Here is a 14,753-nt window from a genome sequence, read left to right on the forward strand (position 1 = left end):
ATTAAAAAACAAACACATGTGAATCAACAGAAAGAAAAATATTAAAAACTGGTAGTCCAGTTAGTTGGTTGAGGTCTAGGAAACACGGCCATAAAGTCTCATTTGAGGCTGTGTCTGAACAAGAACCCGGTTGCCCCTTGGTTTTGGCTGCAGTGTTTTGTGTGTTATGCTGAGCTTCAGAAACCCCTGTGAGATACCAGCGCCAGGCATCCAACAAGGTACCTGTATTGACTGCTTGCCAGCCCACAGAGAATGGAGTCCTGGCTTGAATGACATACATAGTGATGGGGCTGTGGTTGTCGGGTCCGGGTCTCCAGGAGAGCTGAGCTGTGGTGTCTGTAATTTCATCTATGGTCACGGCCTCGGGGGGACCTGGAGGACCTGAGAAAGAGCAAGACCTTCAGAGGTGGACCAGTGTGTTCAAATGTCCAAGCAAGTGACCACGCTGTTGAATGGGAGGCGCTAACCTCTCCACCCGTGCATTCACCCACCCAGAGATTCATTCCTTGTCAGTTCCTTTCTGAATACCTATTAGGTGCCCCGCTTTGTTCTAGGCTCTGAAACTATAGAGATGAGTGAGACATGGCCCAGCTCCTTCCTTCCAGGGGCTCACAGTATAACAGGGAAAGCTCACAGGTACACAAAGAACTACAATAGTGTATTTGTTCTAGATGCCAAGAGAGAATATTGGGGTACCACCAGGGACGAAATTCATTCATCTACCCATCATATATTTACAAGTTTTTATCATGGGTTAGACCCTGTTATCTGGGGATACAGTGGTGACAAATGAAGACTGGAGTCTTCTGGGCACGGTCATTTCTACCCCTGGTGATCTGAGCAAAAATGACTTTAGAACTTTGGAGTCACCGTGCTGCACAGCACATTCCAGCTGCACTGTAACTACTGACTCCACCCCCCGCCCCTCATTCAATGCCAGCACACACTCGTGTGCAAGCGAACGGCTGTGAAAGCGACTTGTGGTCAAGAGTCCCAAGGCGATGGTTTCTTCAAAGCAATTGCCAAGTCAGGCTGGAGTCCTACGACCCACACTCGCAGTTTCTGTAAATCATACCTGTATTTTTCTACTCATCCTCTTGATGTGTATTGTTTCCGCCATTGTACTTAAACCATTGAAAACAGGAGGAAATCAGTTTTAAATGAAGGCTTGGAAATCAGAAAGAAACAGGGGGATGGAAAGTGGCTGGCAGGCAAACACAAAGCAAAGACCCAAAGCTGCCCCAGATTCCAACGTGAAGAGGCAGTTAAATGAATTTCTAACAGAGCAGAGCGGCCCTCCTCGGCAGAGAAGGTGAGGGTGAGGAAGACATCAGACAGGAAGAAGATTGTCCTAGGAGGGATTTGCTGAGGCCCAGGATAGCAACCAGATGTTCTGCCAAAATACCATCAGGCCACGGCACACCGGGCAGGGAAGAAAGGGACCTTTCACAGAGTGGTGAGAAGTTACCAGCAATTTCCAGAAGTAACATTTTGTTCTGGGACTCACTTCTGCACCCTCGATGTGATGCCCTAAATTTCTCTTTCCTTTTTTAAAAATCATTTTTTATAGACCCACAGGTGAGACTAAATTTATCTTCTCCCTCCTACTCCTGAATGAAAGGTCTGGAAATCTGTATGCTGGAACTGATTAATTTTCCATGGTGACATTTCAGCATGTCAGTCTAATGCCACCCAGATAGAGCTGAGGTAACCTTCGGCTTTCCAGACTCTTATTAACCAGGTAAAGTTCAGAAGACAATATAACCTTCTTTTTTTTTTTTTTTCCTACCAGCTTTCTTATCCTAGCATTCTCATCCTTTTTTTTTTTTTTTTTAAAGAGATGCTCATTCGATGGTCTTTAAAAATCAAAGTACCACAAGGAGGAAAGTTCTCCTCTCCAAACTTAATGAATTAAATTGATAGGAAGATCAGAGCCCGCTGTTGGCAACTGAGGAGGAAGAAGATAAAGGGTTGGCATGAATGTGGCCACTGGAGGTAAGACGGAACCTCCACAGCATTGTTTGCCGTTTCTGTTCCTGCTACCCGCCCCACCGCACGGAGCTATGACCTTACAGAACGTTTACCAGCTTGCTTTTGGGGAAGTTGGGGCTCTCTTTCAAAATGACAAAATGAGCAAATGTTTATCCTCTGAGCAAAATGTTAACGTGGTCTGGGGCTCATAGAAGTGTTTGTCACGGGCAACCGCAGAAGGAACGATGGTGTTACACCAGCGTCCCTGCTTCCTTCTCCGGGAAGGTGGCTTTTCTACCTGCCATTCGAGGGCTGTAAATTACACAAAGTAGATAGCAGAGAATCAAGGAAGCTAGAGCCAAGACTCAAAGCTTCACGAGTTTCAAATACAAAAATCTCTTACAGGGCAGTGAAATGAGTATCTACCTCCCCTCTGAAATATGCAGAAAAGCTGCAAAGGCAGAAGCCAGAGGAGATAAAATGAGAAATTATGGTTTAAAATGGCATATTAATTTATTGGCCTTATTAACTGATTAGGCTAGATTTTCTTTTAGACTGCGTTTGCAAATTCCTCTTGGTATTTAATGTTATTTTCTGTGAAATGAAGTATACAATATCATTTAAGAACTTCAAGTATTACTGATTTAAATATTTATTAGTCTAATTTATTTCTGTTTAAACTGCTGATCTGAACATTATCCTAATTAAATAGAGGATACATTTTGAGCAACAGAATTCTTTTGTTCCCAAGGGGAGAGAAGACCAGCTCTGGTGTATTTTATAATGGAAATAAACACGTTTCCTGTAAGTTACTCTATGGCTAACTCTATCCAGGTTGGAAGATTTTTCTCTTCTCTGTACAACTAGAGAAAGGTTTTTAAGGCATTTTAAAGGGGAACCAAAGTAGACATGATGGAAAGCTATTTTTCCTTAACCTCTCCTGACAGTTTTAGTTGCTGACTCCCACACAACTCCCCCACATCACATTATACCCAGAGGAGATAGCAACACTTTTGGGTATTTCCAATAATATCTTGTTCTCTGTGCACTCAGATTCACCCTGCCTCCAAATCTGATATCACCGGGATTTTTGTTTCCTTGCTCACAGAGTTCTGCTGGCCAAAGATCCCTGAATGCACACAGTTAGGGTTCGTATAAAGGAGATGCTGGCCAAGAGATTACTTTGATGTTCTGATTTGGCTTGGCATTTCACTTTAGAAAACGTCTGAGCATGCACCAGTTTGATTCTGGTATATACACTGGTTCACAAAGATCTGAATTTTAATTGAAAACTATTTCTTAAAAGTCTACTTATCGAGATTTGCAAATATTAACTACTATATATAAAAATAGATAAAAAAATTTCTGTATAGCACAGGGAACTATATTCAATATCTTGTAATAACCTTTAATGAAAAAGAATATGAAAGTGAATGTATAGGCATGACTGAAACACGATGCTGTACACCAGAGATTGATAAACTGTAACTGACTATACTGCAATTAGAAAAAACCAAAAACCAAAAAACAAACAAAGTCTACTTATTGTTCCTTTACACAATAGTTTGGCCAGGCTCAGCCAAGCCGCTTGCAGCTGCTAGGATGAAGTTAGGCCATATCGGTTGTACGCAACAGAACCTCACTCATATCAGTGTTTACATCAACCCTCTGCTTCTTTACTACATCCGAGGCAGTTAGAAGGTATTTTCCTGTAAAGTCGTATTTTAGGAACTGAACAGAACTATTAACTCTCGGGGTTAGTTAGTTAATAACTAACTGGCGGGGAACTGGTAATGATCTCATTTAAGTCCCTCTTACATCAGTGAGCTAAAACACTTATTTGATTTAGCCCAGATGAAACATTAAAAAGCACAGTTTGATCCCTCTTTAAGCCATTTGCTTTTCTTCAACTAAAGTTACCCCAGAAGGTCATATCAACTCTGACACCATAGTTCAGGGCACTGGGGGCACACACAGGAGCTTTTTTCAGTACAGAGTAAGTGGATTTGCTCTGCACCTTCTGATCCCCTATAAGAACCAAATGCACATGAAACTCCTGTTGACTCTTACCCACTGCTTACAATGTTCAGCTTCTACTGACATTCCCCCCATAATTCTAAACCATTGAGGTTTTTAGAACTCTGTGCAGGAGTAGATATCACAAAGGTGTTTTAAAAACAGACACCAAAACTCCCATACCTCTTACAATCAGGTCAGCAGCAGCAGACAGCTTGTCTACACTTGTCTGGACCATGCAGACGTATTTGCCAGCATGTTTCAACTGAATGTTTCGGATCATCAAATCACCAGCTGAATCCTGCTGATAAAGTGGGGGAAAGTGGCTACAATTACTTTTTAATGAGCTCTAAATATCATTATCACATGAAGGACACTGTGACTAATGGGTTTATTTTACACTGGCTGATGAAAACATCAGTGATGCAAGCCACGGCCTATTGAAAAATACGCGTGCCCGCCCGAGAGATCAGAAGAGGAGCATCTTCAGAACACATGTCGGACAAGACCTCAGGTGTCTGGCATCTCTGGAACATTTTGCCACCCATGTTGGAAGCACTTAAAACTTATGTAAAGTGGCCGCTTATCTAGTCCTGTGGGCTTCTTCAAACATGCCCTCAGTCGCCTGCAGCCTGTGCTGGCACTCCGATACTTTGGCACTCAGTATTTGGAAAGGGGACACAAGCAAGCCCACATTTGGAGGCATCTGTATGTTACTGCACAGTCCCGTCTGAGAGCCAGCATTTTGATTGCTCCCAGATTTGAATTAAAGAATCAGAAGGACCAGACTCTCTGAGGAAATCTTGCATCACCTAGTGTGGAAAGGTGCTCATTTCTTTTCCAATGCCAAATGTATGTTTGATTAGCAGATGAACAGGACTAATTATATCCTGGTATGGATGTCTCTGGGCCCTAGAAATACTTCTACACTGTTTGCCAGCCCAGTACTTTTAAAAAATAGGCGGAGATGCCTCTACAGGCTATCACGAAGGTGGTTTTAACTGAAGAACACTACTACGCCTTGGAGTTTGGTTTCATAGCTCTGTTAATCAGAAGCTTGGAGAATAGCTGTTTGAGCAAGAGAACACCCTAGAGGTCAGATTCAGGAAGCAATGTTCATTTCTTAACGTTGACGATGACAAAATAACAGAGGTTATTTTGGCCCTGTTGCTATTCTGCCAAATGACAATAATATCTGATAACACTTGATGGTGTGTAATGCAGAGCAGGCACGTTATTACAGAACTTCCTAGTGCTTCAGTTGTACTAACTCACTAAGGACCCACGCGTCCTATGGGTTATCCTTACTCGACAGATAAGGAAACACAAGCACAAAGAGGTTCTCCAACTTGCCTAAAGTCGCTTAGCTAGTCAATGGCAGAGCCAGGACGTGAGCCCACAGGGTCAAGCTCCGCTCCTTACTTGTAAGTATAATATCACCTGGAAGGATCTGCTTCTCATTGTAAATTGATGTGTACTTGGTTTCCTTCCTTGGTTGTGGTACAACATATTACATATTCACCCAGGGCGATGGAAGATATGGAACTGCCCATAGTTGTAAACAGAATCAGAAGAAAGAGAAGAGAGAGCTGAAGTTTCGGGACTTAGTTGTCAGGGGCTGATCCCTGCTGTGCCACTTCCTGTAAGTCTCTTAACCTCTCTGGGCCCTAGTTTATTGACCTGTGAAAGAAGGATGCATTGCCTACTGTGCTAGCTTGTGAGAATCAAATGAGATTGGATGCGTACGTGAAATCCTGAAAACTGTGAAGCACAGGATAAATCTAAACTGGTGTTATGGGTGACCATGATCCATTTTCTCTGTGAAACCACTACGTCCAAGATATTAAATCTAATTGAAGAAGAGCTGTGATTTTTTTTAATCAGAAATCTTTTTTATTTATAACACTGGGGTTCTCATCCAGATTCCACCATCTACTAATCAACTCCTATAAATGCTCAGTAAGATAGGATAATGGTTACCACATTTCACACAGATTCTGTGAAGATTTAAGAGCTTATATTTGAAAATATGTGATAAATGATTAGGTACTTTGCAAACATAAGGTATCATCATCATTATTATTAACACTTCTTTATCTAAGACATTTCATGTGTTCGGACCTTGATTGTAGGCTTAAACAAAAAATATGCCTCGCAAGGGGCTGTGTGCAGGGAAGGGGGAACGTCATATTGGTTTTAAGGAAGTGCCGACACTATTGCAATAATTCGTTTTATCACCAAGGGCTTGAAGGTCAAAGGCACTAGCTGTAGCCTGGAGATTTGAGGGCACAGCAATCCATTAACAGAATTTTCTGATGGTGTGGTTTACAGCGTGCTCTCCTTATTTGCAAATTTTGACCAGACTTGTGTTTTTAAAGTAAAACTGAAACAAAATAAAAAATAAAGTCAGGACTGAGGTAAGAGTCCCACAGAAGGAGACCACAGTAACTTTCTCTTTCCCTGCAAAGTTGTCCAGACCAAACTGTTCACTGAGACCTACATTTACGTTCCCACCAAAGAGAACAAAACAGCATCGACTTATCTTCCCTGACTGTGGTCTGTTCTGTTCCCAGCTGAACACTTGGAGGTGATTAGAGGACAAGGAAATAGTAACATTTCTCCCAACCACCATAGGTTGGCTCTACCAAGCATGGTTTCCACTATCCTGACCCAGGAAGTAGAAACTGCAAAATGAACCTGACTTTGGAACGGCTTCCTTCTCTCTCCTCGTGTCCAGTGCAGACTCTGCAGATGGGAACGGTTGTGGGGGCTCCCACTGCACTGAGCTCTCACAGTGTGTGGTGCAGTCCTGACTTTTGCACTTACTTCTTAGCGATGGCTGACTGGTGTTAGCAGTACTATCACAGAAGAGACAAACACGTCCCATTCGAAAGGCCAATGAGAGGGATTCCAAGGACAGCAGTCCCCAGAAAGTAGTCAGTGCTTGATTCTACTGCGGGGTGTCCACCTGTGCCTCTGCCCTGGCTGATATGCAGCCAATCCAGCATAAAGTTCTGTAATTTAGTAGCTATGAGGCTAAGGCAAGACATGTAACTCCCACGAGCCTCAGTTTTCACCTTCATACACAGTGAGGAATAACTCATCTGTAGGCTAAGGACTATGAGCATTAATAAAAGGCCTGGCATATTGGTTGCTCAACCAGTGGGGCCGCATATATCATGCAAAAAGGAGCAGACGGTAACCAAGAGGTTTTTGAAATAAGGTATTTGAACAAAATCACCAAAGAATAACTTTATTCCAAGTTAGTCTAAACGAGTTGAGTCCTTTTGAGAAGTGTGGTCACAGTGCTTCCTGTAGACAGTCTGATATCAATACTTACCCCTCCGACTCTTTCGAAGTGGTCCCCATCTTTGTCAAAGTTGATCAGGTGCCCATTGAATGACCAAGTGAACACGATGTCTAGCGAGTGGTCGTGGGTTACCTGGCACGGCAGAACAATACTTTCCCCAACGGTGACGTCCATGCTGGCAGGGGGTACCATCACCCTTGTTGGATCTGGAGAGTGGAAACAGAACAAAACAACAACAGAGCGGGTGAACTTGTGTGGACAGAAAATGCAGACTCCACATGCAGGAGGAAAGACTAAGCAGTTGTGCTTTATTTTTTTCTTAGGCTGTGACTGGCAAACCTCAGTCATCTGGGAAGCTCAGATTCGGGCCGGGAGGTCATCTTTAATATGAAAAGATGAAAACGCTCATTATGTGAACCTGCACAGAGCAACAGAACTCGGCTGGGGTGCACTGAGGTTAGATCTCTTAAGACACCTCTGGAAGGAAGGGCTTCCTTCTGGCAGTCGGCTCGGAAATTGCCTCTTTAAAAAGGTTTTTAGATCTCCCCAGTTTCACTAGAAAGCAATCTTTCAGCTGAGTACAAACAAGAAATCCACGTTAATTGGCAGTTTGTTGGGCTTTCCTTTTTTCTATTATAAAAGTGATACATGTTGAGTATGGGGAATTTAGAAAATTCAGAAAAGTTAAAAGAAGGAACCAAAGAAACCAAAATAAAACAAAACAAAGTCCTATTTAGTCTCTGACTGTCCAGATAAAAAAAAATCCCTATTTTCATTTTAGGTTAATTTCCTCCTGTCTTTTGGATTCATAGTTTTTCAGTTGTTTGTAAACATGCTACACATATGATTTGCCTGCCTTTTCCCTCTGCTTAATGTAAAATAGGTTTATATCTTTATCCACATATTTTTATAATCTGCATAATATTCTATTAAGTTAACAGCATCAACCATTTTGAAACTAGTCAACATTTCGGTACATTTTATTATACTATAAGTATAAACTATGCAGTAATGAACATCACCGACAAAACGATGGCTGCATATTACTCCTTTAAAGTGAGGACTACTAATTTGTTTTGAAATTCACTCTTTACACGGCAGTTCTAATTGGGAATGGAACGGGAGACTTGCTTGGCCAAGAGAGTTTATCAGCTCCAAAACTACATTCACTTATAGGTAGCCTCTTATTTTCACTGCAATATGATTTCATAAACGGTGTCAGAGAGTAAAATGGTGAAAAGCAATTTGACTTAAATAGAAAGGTCATGTAAGTGCCTGAAGAACGAAATTATGAATCCAGGCAGATTCCAGAAATTTCTGTGTACTAAACCAAATAAAACCAACCAGACAAACCACAATAAAGATGACAAATCAAAAGGAAACAGAAACAATAAAAAAAACCAATGGCGCATCCTCTCCCACGTTCACAGGGTTGTGTTTCACAGGTTGTGCAGCATGTAAACATTTACTGCATGTAGCTCCTAGATTAACTCTCAGCTGGGAATCATGTCATAGTATCTCATAGGAGACTTCTGACTGGTCTTACTTTTCAACAATCCACACTAAAATTTCCTCTTTAAAGACAGCATTTAAAGCAGGTTTCTACCCTTTCATCCAAATACGGAAAGCAAATATCTCAGGTCCTTAGAAAAGGAAGGTTTGTGTCCATAAATAGATTATAACCTAGTGGTGGGACACATTTCTGCTGTTTTCTGAACCTTGAGAAAGATCATAAGTGGACGGGTATGCTTTTAATCACTGTGAAGTGAGAATTGAAAAGCAGGTACTTCTAGCTAAGAGGTAATGGGAGAGAAAACTGTTTATTTCAAAACCTGAGGCTTTTGCAAGTCACATAATCAAAATCTGCTCTATTGACTGACTGACCCACAGGAAAAGATACACATTGAGCTTGTTTTTTTTTTTTTTAAATGAGGGAAAGAGCTGAGAGCAAATCACCTTAAAATAATGCTAAGCAAAAAATCTGAAAATATTGACACAACATTGTGAAATGACTATTACTCAAGATAAAAATGTTAAAAAAATCTCAGAATAGCTTATCACTTTGACTTAACATGTCATTTATCATTTTTTAATTTAAATTTTTATCTATAAAATGAAGATTGGAACATATAATTCCTGGTCAAAATGATATAGGTCTATGTTTTTTATTTGGCAAGACATCACATTATTCTACTTTAAATAGTTGTCCACTGATTTTGCATTTTAGATATTCATTTTAAGGTACCTTCATTTATCTGTTGATTTATCCACTGAGCATGAGTTTTGTGTGATATGAATAACAGTGTCCTCGTACTAAGAGAGATATAAAAAACTGGGGGGAATAATAACATTGGTAAAAACTAACTGAGCCCCTTACATTCTGGACACCACGTTACCTGCTTGACACTGATTATTTCATTTATTCTTAACAAACAGGTAGTATTATCCTTGCTATTTAACAGATGAGGGAAAGTGGTGCCTGAGAGTAGTTAAGGTACCACCTATTGTGCGAAGCTGCCTCCCTTCATGTAGCTGGAAAGATGATCTCCCTTCACAAGCCATCCAGAGAGCAAGCCTAAGGGTGTAACACAGCACTTCGCACTCCGGCTTCTGTGTGGTCAGCTGGGGATCTGCAAATGCAGGAGAAACTCAAAGAAGGCCATGGCGTGAAGACAGTTTCGGAGGACTTCACTGCAAGAGTACTGAGGTTACTGCCTTCGACAGGTAAGAGGGAGTGATGATTTTATGCCTACAAAGCTGGCTCTGGCTATAAGCTTACACATCAAACTGGTGAGTGCAGAGTCAAATGTCCATACTCAAGTCCTTGAACATGTCTTGCTCCCTGTCTCCTGACAACTTCTGGGTGAGTAGCAAGGAGCTGGCACGTACCCCAAAGCCTAGAGCCATCTGCGATTCTGGCTCATGTCTTAATTGTCATTTGTTTCCAAAAGAAATGTCCATCCCTTTGTGCACATGGAAGGATCTGGGACAGATGTGATTATTGGTGAACTCAGTTGCCTGTTAACCAAGGACCAGAGAAGTTCCCTAAATCAAGGATTATGCTGCTACAGTTGCCGTGCTGACCGCTGCTAATTCATTCACTTAGCACCTGTCACCGATTCACATTTTGAGACCTGAGGCAGCAAGGATCAACGCAAAGGAAGCCGAGCGCTGTACACACACCAGAGAGGTCTCCTTGGGACCAGACTAGATTAAACTAAAGAGGTTCAAAAACTCATTAGCTCCTCGGTTTTCTCAAATTGTAGGCTTGTTCTGTACTCCTGTCTTCTGTGTTGTGAATTCCGATGCTTTTTACTTGATTAATTTCCTTACATTTGAATACAAACACTGTACACAAATAAACAGATGGCTTTTCAAAACAAAACTGTCTCCCTTCCTTTGGTTTTAATTCATCAAGATCAGGAAGAACTTGTATTTACGACTTCTGTTCTGAAGAGTCACTCCAGCTATTGTTCTGTGCATAGAACTCTCAAAGGCAATTAGGACTCAAGATGTGAATTGATGTCTGGATTTGGATGTAATTAAATAGCAACAATAAACAGAACCAACAACACCCCTAAACTTTCCAGCTTATGGTTCGTTCATCCTGTGGAGAATGATAAATTCAGAACTCCAGAGGATTGCTGCTTAAGAATATATGTGTATATATATATATATGTATTTTCCAAGTGCTTAACCCTCCTAGAATGAAAAAAATCCCTTTATGCTTTACAGTTTTTCTATAATATAGAGAGGACAGAAAGTAAACCAAGTGTTTTTTTCCTAAAGATGATAGCAACCACGAGAGAGATTTAATTATTAACCACTCTGTTAATGATTAGGTCAACAGGTGCGTAAGTCGTAACTCTTATTATCCAAGTTCTACTACATCCTGACATGCGCTGTTCGTAGGAAAGCTTTCTGATTTAGGGCTTTTATTATCTGTAAAAACAAGCGCCTGAGGGTTTATAGGATAGGAATTCCATTTTGATGCTGCCTACCTTTTACTATACCGACCCCTCCATCTCGGTTTATAATTTCTTTACCTTTCCCACACAGGACCAAGACACTCACTTGGCGCCGATTGGAAAAGTATTTAATGTGTGTTTTAGTCATCTTCATTCAGGGGTGGTATACATCTCCTTTTGTTAGTGAATTTCGTGACTGCAGTGGTTTTGATCATGCCTTTTAGTCAGGTTGTGTCTTCTTTTCTAAATTTGAGAGGGAGATTTTTAAAAATGGGATTCTTTAAAAACAGAAGCAGCTAGTCAAAGAGCTGACAGTCAGCTCACCTCAAATGACACAGAAGGGGACTGGGTAGAGAACAATTCTTAACAGTCCTTAAATGACACCACAAAGATAGCTGGTTAATGATCACAATCAACCTAGAGGTAGAATCTTTATGGGTGAATTTAAGCACTTTCTAGTTGGTCCTATTTTTCTGATAAAAATAAAACCAGTGCTGGATGAACTATTTTTTCAAACATCAATTCTGCATAAGACACAGATCTAAAAGGAAGCCTCTAAACATGAGATGAGAATTGAAATTCCCAGTGATTTCAAGCTGGACCAATCCTTTAATTTACAATGGAATTTAATAGGGGTAAAGGCAAAAAGCTACACTTATGAAAATCAGCTACTTAGGTTCAGGCTCGGGGAAAACCGGGCTGGAAGTTCACATGGGAAAGACTTCAGCATTTCAGTCCCGACACGATCGTGCAGCTGCCAAAAGAAGCTAATGCAAGCTTAGGTGCATTAACGCCATATGGTATGCCACCTTACAGAGGTATACACCCCACCATATTTTGCAGTAGTAAGACCACAGCTTACTAGGAACATCCTTTGGATTCACTGGCAGATGAGCACACCGAGGTTTAGTGAAGGATCCAATAAATCTATAAGAGCTAAAATTAATGAAAATGTTTGACACTGAAAAATTAGAGGAGACATGAGACTGGTCTGCAAATATGGGAAGGGTTTATAGGCAGAAGATGAATTAAGCTTATTTTGTGTTGCTTCAACATAGAAAGTAAAGCGTACCTACGAGGACGCATACTTTAGCTCCATATAAAGGATTACTTTCTAATGATTTGACCTTATCAACAGGGACATGGGCTGCCTCAGGAAAACAAGCATCGCCATTTCTAGAAGTATGCAAGTGGAGGTGGTCTCCATCAGAGACAGCATGTCAGGCTGCACCGGAAGCCAGCAGGCTAGATGAAGCCTGCCATCTTTCTGAAGAGCAGATGAATGCAAGCCACCTTCCCAATGCTTTCCTGGCCACTCCACTCGGGTGATTCCTTCCTCGTGTAAAGCTTGTCAGCATTAACTGTTCTATTTCTTCGATGTTCAGCGTGAGCACTGCTGTGGAATACCATTTACATAGATTCAGTTTCTCCCCTGTAATCAGGTTCCTGGGGGTCAGGGATCACATCTTACACTTTTACAAATCCCTGGTGCCGAGCTCTGTCCCTGCTCACCAGAGATGGCTAAAGATTAAGTTGCTGATGATCTATGAATGGCCGTGCTGGTTACTGACCCAAGCAAGGACCTGAACCTTGGCATGCTGTAGACTGGGAAGCTGTTGTGCTGTATTTCTTATTATCTATCCTGACTTAAGTTGACTACAGAACACAAACAAGCAGCCGCCTAAGCGCTCACTCACTGTGCAGACTCTGACCCCCTTGTCTGCTCACTGCTGACTTCTGCCTCTAAGACCACATTTAGAATTTATTTTTGCTTGCTTCTAAAAAGGAATTCATTTTAAAAAGTAATTTATTATAAATTAGGGGTTGGGGATTAACAGACACACATAGGGAACTGTATTCAATTTCTTGTAATATATAATGGAAAGGAATCTGAAAAGAAAAAATATCTATGTTATGTGTATGTATAACTGAATCACTTTGCTGTACACCTGAAACTAACATTGTAAACTGACACTTCAATTAAAAAAAATTAAAAAAGTAAAGATAATTAGGGATCAAAATAAATAAATAAGTAAATAAAAAGGAATTTATTTAAAAAGTAACTTATTTGAAATAATTTCAATCTCACAGAAAAGTTGCCAGAAAAATGCAAAAAACTCTATCACCTTCACACAGAGCCGTCCATTGTTAATATTTTATTGCACTTGCTTATTTCATATTCTTTTCTCTCTTACACGTAACAGAGATGTGTAACAGATATATGTGGTATTATCGATAATTTATATTCATCTACTATCATTAGTCTCTTTCTGAACCTTTTGAGAGCCACTACAGGCATGTCTCATCACCCTTAAACAATCCAGTGTGTATTTCCTCCAGCAAGGATACTTTCCTAATAATCAGCACAAGACCCTCCAAATGAGGAAAGCAACTCTGCCACATCAACACTAGGCAACTCAGATCCCATTTAAAATTTGCTGACTTTCTTAGTAATGTCTTTTTATCCGTTGATCCAGGACCTCATCCAGGAATAAATGTTGAATTTAATTGTCATGCGTCTTTAGATGCCTTCAAGTGAGAACATTTCTTTAGTCTTTCCTTATCTTTTAAAATCCTTGACAGTTTTAAAGAGGATAGAGCTTACATCCTGTAGGGTGACTCTCAGCCTGGGTTTATCTGCTGTTTCCCTTCTAAGGGCATCGAATCAGGAGTTGGGTGATGAGTTATCTGGGCAGGGATTCCAAAATTACAGCAGTATCTTGATGCTCATTAAACCTCCACCCACCAGCCTTAGGTTCCACTGAAGACTCTTGCCTGAAGCAACCTCTCTGATGTGGCCAAATGGCCAGTCTCTGTTTCTGTCATTCCTTCTACATACACTAAATGACATTCTACTGTAAAGGAGAGCTTTCCTCTCCCATTCATTCATTCATTCATTCATTCACTCTTGGCTTCCTATTTTATTCAATGAATTGCAGTACATTACCAGTGTCACTTATTTTAATGCTCAAATTGCCCCCATTTTGGCCAGGAGCAGTTCTTTTAAGCTGGCTCCTGTGCCCTGGTGACATTTTGTTGTCATTTGTTGAGTGTTTCCTTACTTTCGGCCCCAGGATTGGTGCTTTCTCTCAGGAGGGCTGGTACTTTTTAGTGGAGGATGGTTTTGAGAAACCAAGATGTGGACAGCTCTGCACTCAGCCATTCTAGGCCCTCTCAGCCAAAGAGGTGAGTGCGCGTGCACGTGCGCGCGCATACACACACACGTACAATACACATACATCTCCATCTACAACTGTTTCTATTTGCTTAATCAACTTACGTTTCTGTTTGCTATAATCAACCCCCCAGCTTTGTCCACTGTCTCCTCTGCCCACCACCTCTGCACCTACCCTCAACTACCCCACATCCTGAGATTCTGGCCCGTAGATTCATGCCTCCATATACCTCTCCAGCCTGCCTCACTCCCCTATATCCTCAGCCTATGTCGACTCCTCTTGTGCTGGGAAGCAAAAGGATGATAGGAAGAG

At 41.2% G+C, this 14,753-nt stretch overlaps 1 protein-coding gene across 3 annotated transcripts in view; it reads right to left on the minus strand.

Moving 5' to 3' along the window:
* CNTN4 (contactin 4) overlaps nt 1–14,753 on the minus strand; it is an 813,748-nt gene that overhangs the window by 19,315 nt on the left and 779,680 nt on the right. For 2 of the 3 annotated variants that reach the window (XM_032458059.1, XM_032458060.1), the window contains 3 exons: nt 7,328–7,503; nt 4,171–4,291; nt 223–381 (listed from right to left, as the gene is read on the minus strand). In XM_032458059.1, the coding sequence (XP_032313950.1) occupies nt 223–381; nt 4,171–4,291; nt 7,328–7,503 (456 nt within the window). The remainder of the gene's footprint in view (nt 1–222; nt 382–4,170; nt 4,292–7,327; nt 7,504–14,753) is intronic. The other variant, XM_032458061.1, reaches the window with a different exon arrangement.

Source organism: Camelus ferus, chromosome 17 (genome assembly GCF_009834535.1).
Source record: "Camelus ferus isolate YT-003-E chromosome 17, BCGSAC_Cfer_1.0, whole genome shotgun sequence".
In the NCBI taxonomy this organism is placed as follows: domain Eukaryota; kingdom Metazoa; phylum Chordata; class Mammalia; order Artiodactyla; family Camelidae; genus Camelus; species Camelus ferus.